The sequence below is a fragment of the Prionailurus bengalensis genome, chromosome C1, assembly GCF_016509475.1.
Source record: "Prionailurus bengalensis isolate Pbe53 chromosome C1, Fcat_Pben_1.1_paternal_pri, whole genome shotgun sequence".
Classification (NCBI taxonomy): Eukaryota; Metazoa; Chordata; class Mammalia; order Carnivora; family Felidae; genus Prionailurus; species Prionailurus bengalensis.
The window spans coordinates 183,452,191-183,463,748 of NC_057345.1; the positions used below are offsets into that span (position 1 = coordinate 183,452,191).

The following is an 11,558-nucleotide window of genomic DNA, read 5'->3' on the forward strand; positions in this document are numbered from 1 at the left end:
AATGTCTTTAAAGTTCAAAGATGCTGAACATATAAATATCTTAGTCTATTTTTACAACTTCCATATATATTAAAATCGTAGTACTAAATTGCAGAATCCCAGGTTGCCCCTTGGCCTTAAGGAATTTACACTCTCATCAGGCCAAAACAGTAAGTGTTAGTGTTAAGTACAGGGTTTTACTTATAGAACATGCATTGTTTGTCATACAGAATTATACCATCAAATATGTGTTAATTCTTTTTGTTTAATTTAGGAAAAAAGAGGAGGAGACCCTCCTTATTTGTTTTGTAGCCCAGCACAATATCCTAGGAATTTTAAAAAATTTTAACAAAAATTAGTAAGATTCTACTACTTCACAAATATTAACTAATTTAATCCTCATAACAACCATAGAAGATAGATACAATTATCTTCATCCCCACTTCTCAGATGAGGAAACTATAGCACTAAGAGGTACAGAAATTTAATTGAGGTCACACAGTTTGGAAATGGAGGAGCCCAGATTTGGACTTGACAGTCCACTATGCTAAGCTATCTGTTGCCATGCACAGCCTCAAATTAAGAACCCTGACCTCCTATCAGGGGCTCTTAAGCTAGGTGGGATATATCATACAAGCTCACTAACTCTCTACAGATTTGATTTCCAAGTCAGTTAAAACTAGATCCTGTATAATAATAGAAGAGATGATGACTTTCTAGAATTCCAATCATTTTTTAAAATGATCAAGTGAATTTTATAAAACTACAGACCCAGAAAATTCAATATGTGAATTTATTTTTTTTTTAATTTTTTTTTAACGTTTATTTATTTTTGAGACAGAGAGAGACAGAGCATGAATGAGGGAGGGTCAGAGAGAGGGAGACACAGAATCTGAAACAGGCTCCAGGCTCTGAGCTGTCAGCACAGAGCCCAACGCGCGGCTCGAACTCACGGACTACGAGATCATGACCTGAGCCGAAGTCAGCCGCTCAACCGACTGAGCCACCCAGGTGCCCCTCAATATGTGAATTTAAACAGCATACATATCACACAATTTCCTTACCTTCCCAGCTCTTTAGATGTAAGTGTATAAAAATTATTAAAGTTTTCCATTCTCATTGGAGTTTGAGGAGTTGTAGTTAACAACCCTGAAATACTGCGACAATCAAATCTTCTCCTCGACATGTTAGATGACTCCCAGATATGCTTCTTTAGTCACTTATTTTTACCTATTTAAAAAAGAGAATATATAGGATATAACTTAAATGCAATTAAAAAAAAGATGTTATCTCAGATAGACAGGATGTACATTATGTTTTATAGCTCTAAATACAGCTGTAAGACACAACCTTTCCCTTCCCCAAAAAAAGAAAAGAAAGATTTTTAAACAGCACATTCTACCCAGAAGGAAGAAAAACAAAAAGCACACACACAAACTGGTATCATCTCTATGGTACTTGAACTAAGTTACTGACTTTATTTCATAATAAAACTACTATAAAAATTCTCAAACCTCTCTGATTCTTAGAAAATAGTTATAATAAAATTTTAATATAAGCAACCATTCAATTTAATTTTTAAACTGTCATTCTTTGAAGTTATACCTTCACAAAACAAGATTTTAACACAGCAGGGTAATGACTACTCATTTTAAATATAACTTCTCATGGCCAAACAATTTTGGTGAATTCACATTTTGTGAGTTTTGTTACTGACATCTGAATGACTACAAGAAACAGAACTTATTTCACAGACTACCTACATTTCAATATTAAATTCAAACTTTCATAGGTCTTAAGAGTTTTTTCTTTTGGTAGAACTGAGCTCTAGAATTTTGTTAGATGAGTGACCATATATAAAACCTTATTCTACAGTTCTGTATCTTGAACCCATATTTATCTTCAACTTTGTGACATTTACATATATTCAGTTTTAACAAAACTACCATTTCACATTAATTGAATTCATATAATTGCAGACTATATATTTTACAATAGTTAGGACTTCCTCCTATGTTTACCAAAAAAAGATCCAGTATTATTCTTCTAGCACCCTCTTTCAATAACACCGTAGGGTTTTTGTTCTTTCTCTGCCACATTTTTCCTCTGTTTATTTCCTACTTGACATGTACTGTTGTTTATCTTCCTAAATTCAAATGCCAACTATATTCAATTTAAAAAGCAGTGTGATAAGAGTTCAGTGTTTTCAGTTTCCATATTTTCGTGGTTTTATTCTTAAGTCAGTAATTTTTTCTTTCTCTAAATGTGTTGGTCTTTGGAGAAACAAAGACCTAACTAGTTTGGGTGTACATCTCTAGTGGTCTAAGGGTAGCAGCGTAGCATTCTGAAAATAACATTTGGACTGAATCACATCTGAGTCTGAATCCAACTTAACCATCATACCACCTATGAGATCTTAACTAAATTATTTAACTTCACCACTGTTATGAGCCAATTGTGTCCCTCCCCTCAAAATTAACATGCCGAAGTCCTAGCCCCCAGCACCTCAGAAGGTGAATGTATTTGGAGTTAAGGCCTTTATAGAGGTAATTGAGTTAAAAATGAGGTCATTAAGGGGGCCCAAATCCAACAGGATCAGTGTCCTTATAAAAAGAGATTAGGTCACAGAAACAGAGGGAAAACCATGTGAGGACACAGGGAGAAAAAGGACATCTACAAGCCACAGAGAAAGATCTAAGGAGAAGCCAATACTGTCAACACTGTGATCTCAAATTTCTACTCTCCAAAATTATGGGAGAATAAATTTATTGTTTAAGTCACCCAATCTGCAGTACTTTGTCATGGCAGTGTGGGAAACAAATATAGCTACTTATAAAATATATATATATATATATTTCCAAATGTATAAGAAGGGATACAAATATAACACTTTTTCAATCTTATTGCTTTGCCATATTTTGTTTAAATTAAAAATAAATATAAATATAAATATAAAACATTTATATTTTATAATAATAATATAATAATATTATATAAATATAATATAATATTATATAAATATAAAATATAAATATAAAATATAAATATAATAAAAATAAATAACATCACTGACACAGTTGAAGTTGGTCCCTTCTTTACATGCCCAGTTTACATTCCCACTATCACTAGGTGGGAGACCTTATCATTTTCTTGCCAACATTTGTCCCACTCAGGCCTTTAAATTTGGCTATTGTAGTGTGATGAAAGGAAATGAAATCTTGTGATTTACTTTGCATTTCTCTGATTACCAGTGAAGAAAGCTTGAATTCTGTTTCTTCTAAAGCATGGATTATAATAGAACTCTCAGAAGAACTCACAGAACTCTAAAGATTAAAATTAAAATATGATGAATTCATGATGTAGGATGCTGGTATAGTGCTTGTCATGAGAGTACATCATGATTGTTCAGTAAGTAAATATTGTTAATATTCTACCTAAAGATACTCTCTACACAGTCTCTGGGTACTGTTGAGTAGTTTGTACTCTTTTCATATACAAATCTCTCACCCCAAGTTAGCTTACACTCAACTCTTAAAATTCTGTTTTATTTATTTTTTATTTTTTTTACTGTGTTTTGATAAACTATTTATGTACTTTCTTAGTTCTGATAGCACTCAGTTACATTGGCCATATATTCCTCTCAGAAAAATCAATATGGTTACCAATTTCTATGCTCAATCTATTTTTTTTTTCAGGTCATCTTTGGCCTTTTACAATTTTTTTCTAAATCTCAAAGTCTATGAATATGCCTGCTTATGATCATATTTATACTATACATACATATACACATAAAGAAGGGATATAACTGTATCATGTATACAAACTGGGCTAAATTCCCAACAGTGTCCATCAATCCCTTGGGAAATACAAGAATAAGAACATGTCAAATTCAATCACAGAGACAGAGTACAGGCTCTTGACTCTGATGTTCACCTCAGGGAGACTGTAGAATCTAAGATGTTTATCTCATGCTATATCAGCTACAAAGTGATGTATTCATAAGAACTCTAACAGAACTAATTTTATGAGTACGTATTTTTTGCTCTCAAGTTTCCTGAGTCAATATGGGTCTTAGATGTAGTCAAAGACTTATCCTCAATGAAATATAATTTATAATAATGAAAAAAAAACTTATTGAATGAATGAATTCCAAAGTCCAACAATGTTTAAATATACCTAAAAATAAGATATATGTACTCAAAAACCATGCTTCCAAAGAATATTCTTAACTCATATAAGCTTAAGTGCAAAAAGGAAGACACAAAAAGCATATACATGATAATTTTGTGGCAAAAATAAAAAAGCAAAGAGAAGATTGGAAAATTAGGGCAAAATGTTAATAGTGGCTATCTTTGGGTGGTGGGATCATGACAGTATTTATACTTTCCTGCTTTTAAAGTATCTACACTAAGCAGGTACTACTTTAATAATAGGCAAAAATTAGTAAATGCCTTTGGAAATGCCTTAGAGAAAAAATATTGCTGTGAATATACATGATGAGACCCTAAATGCAGCAACTTACCCACTTGCAACAGAAAAATCTATCTCTTCACACATTAAGGGCTTACTTGGTTGTAGGTTCAAGAGACATAATTGCTCAAAATTTTTAAGGCCTCAGCATTTTCTCTGCATTTATACAGAGCAGATGGTGTTCACTATCCAAATAATATTTCAGCTTTTATGCAGAGACCATATAAGCATTCAAGGTAAGCACTAAATAAGAATTAATGCCTTGTTTAATACTGGACAGAAAAGACAATTTAACAAATTCTAAATTAATGTCATAGATACAATTCTATATAATGAAAAACAATTTGTAACCTTAAAACATACACCTTAATTATGAGTATCACTTGTGAAAATCTAGACTTATCCTGGGTCCCCTGCCCAACAACTCCAAAATGTGATATCCAAATATACAGATAAATATTAAGTTTTGTTATATCTATTATTTAGTTATGTTAGAAGAGAAAAGAGATGACCTTTTTAAAAAAGGATTGATATGGGTTATAATAATATAACTAGGGCCTTATTAATTGAGCTACTTAATAATATTTCCTAATACTGGAAACTGTCTTATGTTTAATTTTTTTACCCTAGCAACTTTTCCTTCCCTCACATTCATAATGCTGAATGTACCCACAGGCATTTTTATGACTATAAATGTAGCTGAAAACAGCACTGGGCAATCAGCAATTCTTTTAAATACATGTTAATACAAAAATCTTTTTTTGAATTGTGATACATTTCAGATTAGCTCTGAACACAGCTACGTCTCAGAAAAAAAAGCGAGCACATTTCTGAAGACAGAACCTGACATTTACCTACTTATTGTTAATATACTACAGACTGCTTAAGGCATACATATAGCATCCTGCATTTTCCTTCTATTTACTGCACTTGAACCAGTTGCCACAGCCTAGGTATTTTTCCATTTCTTCTCCTTTGGCCAATTTTACATATAGTGGACCATGTATGTTACCCTTGTCTAAACCTCCCACAAACATCTGGTTGCCCATCATGTAAGATTTAATCCTTGGGTACATGAAGGTTATCAGTCAGCTCTGTCTCTGTGCCTTCCCACCAATTTCTCTTTAACTCCAACAACAACCTCAGACCTTTCCTTATTTTCTACCACAATTCACATAACTGATTCTACATTGCCAATATGTCCCAATCTATTTGAAATTCATTTCATAACACTATATTAGGCTATACTAATTAAAAAAATCTTAAGGGACTTAGTAGGTAACTGTGAGTGTGTACGTGTTCAGGGACACAGTCAAGCACTAGAAACAGTAAGAGGGTAATAGAGGCAAGATAAAATTAAGCTTCCAATTATACAGTACCTGAAACTTATTTTCAAATATTTTTCTTTCATTAATTCCCATCACAATAATTACAAAAAGAATTCAGATATGGATCAGTGAAGGAAGTAACAGAGGAAATGTTAGGTTTGGCCTGGGCCTTAACTTACTTGAAAGGAGAAAGCAATGTGATGTGATCAGAAGTAAAACAACCTATAAATAGCTCTATTTTTAAAAATATTCATCACAATATTCATTTCAAAGTTACCAATAAAAATACTTTATAAGAATAGAATATTTAATATACAATAAATGAAAACATCTACAGGATTAAATCGTCTGCTTTTATCCCTTCATTAGCTACCCAGTACCGATAAGCTAAAGCCCTTCCCGCATGGCAGAGAAAAGCCTTTTGAGGCCAGGTACACACCAGTTTCATTTCCTGCCACACTTTTTTTTTTGCCTCCACATCTCTGAAACATTCTTTCTACTTCTCCTTAAAAGGCTAAGTCTTCTCACACATGCTTCATATCTCAACACAAAATGTCACCTCCCCCAGGAAGCTTTGCCTAAAACCCACAGGTTGGTCTAAATGCCTGAACTTTATACTTCAAAGAGGAGAACTAGGAGGACCCCGGACAGACCTCTTTACCTCAACAAGTAACATGTTAGGCTGCAGTTCTCTTTAGTGTCTAAAGGGCAGCAACATTTACTTGTGAGTCTAAACTCCCATCATGGTGTCTAGCACCAGATAGTAACTTTTTTAATGTTTGATGAACTGAATTATAGGAATTACGAAATACAGCAACAAGAATTTTTAGGTGCATCTCGGATCTTCAAGGGTTTAGCAGAACTTGAGATCCATCTTGAAATTAATAGTATTGGAGCTTCAAGCAGCTTAGTCTCTGCTTAATCAATACTTGGCTAAATAAAATAAGAAATATTCTAAACTGCTATTAGAGAATTTAAATTCTAAACAGCATAGCCATAAAGCTTAGAAAAATGGAGAAAACTATTTTTTCACATACTGTAATACCAACAATTTATTTTGTATTTACCTGTCTTTTCAGACTAAGTGGCCACATTTTTTTATGTGAATACCTATTTCAGCTAAGAATATCAATATTTTAAAAGCTACCTCATTCAGTAAATTCAGAAATTTGTCCTGGTAAGGACTGACCAATCTACATCATTGTGAAGAAAATTCAAAAAGCAACTGGTAACAATGCAAGGCACAAGATTATGGGGAAACAACTCCTTTCTATGTCAGCATTTAATAGCTACCAGTTTTTCCTAGGACACAGAGGAACTAGAGAGTTATTTATCTAGTGTCCATCAAAATAAAGTAAGAACTTTCTGCTAGGATGGCAGAAGATTCCATTTTTAAGCCACTGATTAGAAGTAAAGGGACAGGGATGAAGAGGATTTTTAATTTCAAGGAAGAGACTATATTCCTTTTACTAACTATATTCTAATAATAGGTTTTGTTGTTTTGTTTGTTTTTCAAGATTGAATAGGAAGTGTAAGTCAGGAATTTAATCCTTTGGAAATCACAAAAGGAAGCCAGCTAACTGACTCTAGCCCAACCAGTCTAAGCACATACTACCCAAGGGCTGAAGTTCCAGGTAACGACCCCATGCCTGACTGTGTGCCATGACAGTAAAGCCCGGGGCTGTCTCTTCTACCTTCAGAAGGAAAAATTAAACCCTATAATGTGAACAGGACAGGAAGATGCTGTAAACAGAAATACAGTGGACCAACAAACACATAGGGTTTGTCATTCATCAAATGGAAAATTAAGTTTCTATTGTAAAATAAAGTACTGTGTTTACACACCGTTCCACTGAAGTACCGTTTGTTCAGTAATCATTACAATACAAAATGGAATATGATCCTTTAAGGATTAAAGATGAAACTACCATCTCACTGCTAATATCAAAATGTTAAATGCTTAAAGTAGAACTATGCCCTCTTTTGGTGGAGAAATTGCAAAGGGTCAGGGATGCACCAAAATACACTACAAATATTGAAAGAAATTGATTAGCTTAGATGTTTAAAGTAGCATTCAAGTTCAGGGTTAAATGTTATTGGAAAAAAGGGGGAAATAAAAGATATTTTTAAAAATTTAACAAAATATGTCTTGAAAATTACATCACAACATATTTAGACAAAAATATGTTTGTAATTTTATTTTTTTGTAACTTAATTTATAAGTACATCTGTTAATTGAAATATTCAAAGAAATATCCTTTAATATTAGTCTATCAGAGAATATAAGCTACTTAAAAATAAAATCCTTGAATTTTGTCATCACTATTACGGAAAACTATAGCAACTAAAACATTAAAGTTGTTCCAAGTGGAAAGGAAGTATATAAATGACTGTTAATGCTACTGATACAATCAATAGCCACAGAATGCAAAAGAATTCTTAAAAAACACAAGAATCAATCAAAATCTTTTAAAAGCAGTCAATCTAGCAGCACTATTCTTAGCTGCCAATTTTACATACAGGAAATATGCACTACAATATAATATGCATGCAATTTTGAGACAATTTTAGGATTTAGTGAAAGTGTCAGCAATTGATTTCCTTGATTCATGGGTTTTTAATTGGGTCTCTTGAGGACAACAGGCAATTTTTGATAAGGATATTCTCTCATAATTATCAAACAGTTTCAAAACAAAGCTTTTAAATGTTTACTTAACACAAGTAAAGCACTGCCAAATGCAAGCTTAAAAATAAAATTGTTTGATTAGAAACATGTCATAAAATGCCTTTATCTTTTTCAGAATTGTTATTAATGTGCTGACATAGTGACTAATTAGTCAAGGCTTGACTTTCCTAAAAACTGATTCTATCTTAACCAAATTGTAATTCACTATTCAGAGTCCAAAAGCAACTACCTACAACCATTCTGTCCACATACAAAAAAGAAAGACTTTCAAATGACTACACAAGTTTTACTTTCAAAACTTAAATATATTGCCATGTAAATATATTTCACTTCAATTTTTGATTCATAATTTAGAAAATGACCTAAAATGCATGTTATGCATCTCAAAAATAAAGCAGATACTAATTCTGCTTATTAAAATATTAGAAAAAATTTTTAAAAATGAAACATCTCACAGAAGGATAAAGAGGGAAGAAGAGAGGTCTTAAATTAGAGCACTGCTTCTATGGACAACTTTTTCAAAAATACAAAGTTCTATGGGTAAATGGCTTAATACTTATAAAACAAACACTTTAGAAGTTGTTAAAAACTTACTTCTGGACGGTTCACTATAAAACTGTAAAATAGTATATCCATGAGAAAATTGACTTATTATATTTTCCTTTAATAAAGTTGTACTCGTGGGCTTATATTGCCAGGTTACATACCTAGGCCACCACTAGCCCAATCTTCCCTGCAGACCACGCTGTCTCAGCGCACACATTCCCAAAGATGAGAACTTAAAGGGGCCACGCCGCATCAAACATCTCTGCCAAGGTTCAGCATTTCACCGGTACCAGAGGTAAACATTACGTTGGCAAAACAGTGAATGTGATACACAGACCTAATAGTGTTGAAATCTGATCAGTACCTGGTTGGATTTTTAAATGTATTTTTTTAATTTTAATTTGCAAGTTTGCGTCCGAGTGTCTCTTAGTCCCATCACAGACCGAGGAAGAAAACTATCAGCTACCAGCTGCCATAAAGTCTCTTTCAACTTTGTCTCTGCTAATCCCTCCACGGGAATTCAAATGAAGCGCTTTTCCCTACATAATAAAACCAAGAGCTGGATAAACTTCGACACTGTAACCATGACGTAGTTGTATAGTTTGAGGATGACTCGTCTACACTTAAGTGATTTACACGGCATCAAAATAAAATCAGATCGCTGAACATTACTGAAACAACTGCAATTCGTCTGCTCCATTCAGTGACTTTAAGACACTGTTCACAAGCAGTTACCGAAAATGCCCCACGAGATGAGCACCAAACTTTCTCGAGCCCAAAGGCAGCTGTGAGCAGAACGTGTCCACCAGTCCAGAGGTGAATACGTCCTGTGCCCACAACACAGCTTGTGAACTTGGGAGGGACAGGAAGGACCACATCGACGCAACGTGGAAGGGGCGCGAGTGAGCGGGTCGCGCAGGGAGCCCCCGCGCGACGCCACCCGGGAGAGCCCAGGCGAGCCAGGCGACCGCGCGCACACGCAAGACACGCTGAGTGGGGGGCTGGGAGGACCACCGGCCGTCCTCGTCCCGAACCCGAGGGAACTCGCGAAGCAGGACTCCGGCCGGAGAGCAGAGACGGGCCCCGGGCAGTCGGACCACCTATTGCGAGGCAGAGTCCGAACCCACCTCCACTAGGCTGACGGTCGGAGTTCTGGGGAGATACTTAATTTGCCCAAACTGCCTGTATCCCTCCTCGGGACCCCTCCCACGTTTGGGGGTCTCCGTATCCAGGGTAAAAGGGGCGGGTTCACGGGATCAGAATCGCAGCCCCGAGCCTACCCACCAGTCGCGGCAGGACCGCGGTCGCGCGAATCGGAAGACACTGACCGCTCGGGCCACAGGAGGTTCTCTCGGGGCTGCCCCCCTCCAAGGGGGGCTCCCGTCCCGCCACACGCCGGTGGCCACCACAGGACTTGTTCTCCAGCTCTAGCCCAGTGAGGCGCCAGGTAGCTCCGAGCGTGGCAGGACCCACTTTTACTCTTCTGGACAACGGCCAACAGCAGTGACCTGTTTCCCTGTGAGGTGGCTCCCGGCGACGGCAGCAGAGACGGTGACCGGAGATTACAGTTGAGGTTTGAAAACTGCAGCCGCGTTGCGGGGCAGGGCTGTATGCTAGAACCCACCCCCTCGGCCGGGAGAGCCAATCCGAGAGCGCACGGAGGGCGGGGCTGTCACGTGACGGGTGGGGCGGGGCGCCGGCCGGTGGCGCGTGCTGCGGGGCTGGGGGGGCCCCAGAGCGGTGAGAGGGTGTGGCCCGCGCGGGGCGGGCCAGAGGCTGGGCGGAGCTGCGGAGCAGGTGGGGACGCCGGGCTAATTGCGGCCAGGGAGGGGTGAGTCAGGCGCTGCCAGGGCTGAGCGCAGGGCTGTAACTCTAACTGGGTGCACCATTACCTGCCTTCAGAGTGGTCAGCCCACGAGGCGTGAATATCTGCAGACTGGGAAGAGGAAGAAATAAAGTTATTCCTAGCTGCTCAGTCATTCCCAAACTTCTGTGTCTACCAAAGACATGTTTTCTAACTCTTCCCAGTCATGTTTTCTATGGCTTGAACCCATTCTGCAAGTGGAGACCCAGGTTGCTACAACTTGGCAGGCATCAGCATCGCTTGGGATTTTATGGAGCCTGAGCGCCACCACTAAAGTTCGCTTGAGGAAATGGAGTCCTGAGGCATAGCTGAGAGCAGTGTAAAGGAGAGTCCCCCTAGGATGAGTTGCTGATTTTGCCTATAGGATGCTAAGGGAAAAGATGAAAGCGCACAGCACCTACTCAGGATCTGTTATCCCCTGAAGAGAATGAAAAGGTTAAACGTTCTCTGCAAGACACCATTGAATGTTTAAAAATATATATAATGTAGGATTGGTTGCCGAGTATATTTACAGTAATTGTCGAAGATTACTGGGAAAATATATTGGGAGGGGAATAGTTCTGTTTTGAAATGCTGTAACATTTAGTCAACATTTAAAAAAATTTTTTTTAACGTTATTTATTTTTGAGACACAGAGAAGAAGTGGGAGAGGGGCAGAGAAAGAAGGAGACGCAGAATCCGAAGC

The 11,558-nt window shown here is 36.9% G+C and overlaps 1 protein-coding gene across 2 annotated transcripts in view; it reads right to left on the reverse strand.

Moving 5' to 3' along the window:
* Window positions 1–10,450, reverse strand: part of STK17B (serine/threonine kinase 17b) — a 31,886-nt gene extending 21,436 nt beyond the window's left edge. The window contains exons 1-2 of one of the 2 annotated variants that reach the window (XM_043577365.1): window positions 10,338–10,450; window positions 1,044–1,209 (exon numbers count right to left, since the gene is read on the reverse strand). In XM_043577365.1, coding sequence (XP_043433300.1) covers window positions 1,044–1,165 — 122 coding nt within the window. In that variant the 5' untranslated portion in view covers window positions 1,166–1,209; window positions 10,338–10,450. Of the gene's footprint in view, window positions 1–1,043; window positions 1,210–10,293 lie in introns of both variants that reach the window. The other variant, XM_043577364.1, reaches the window with a different exon arrangement.
* Window positions 10,451–11,558: the final 1,108 nt, after the last annotated feature.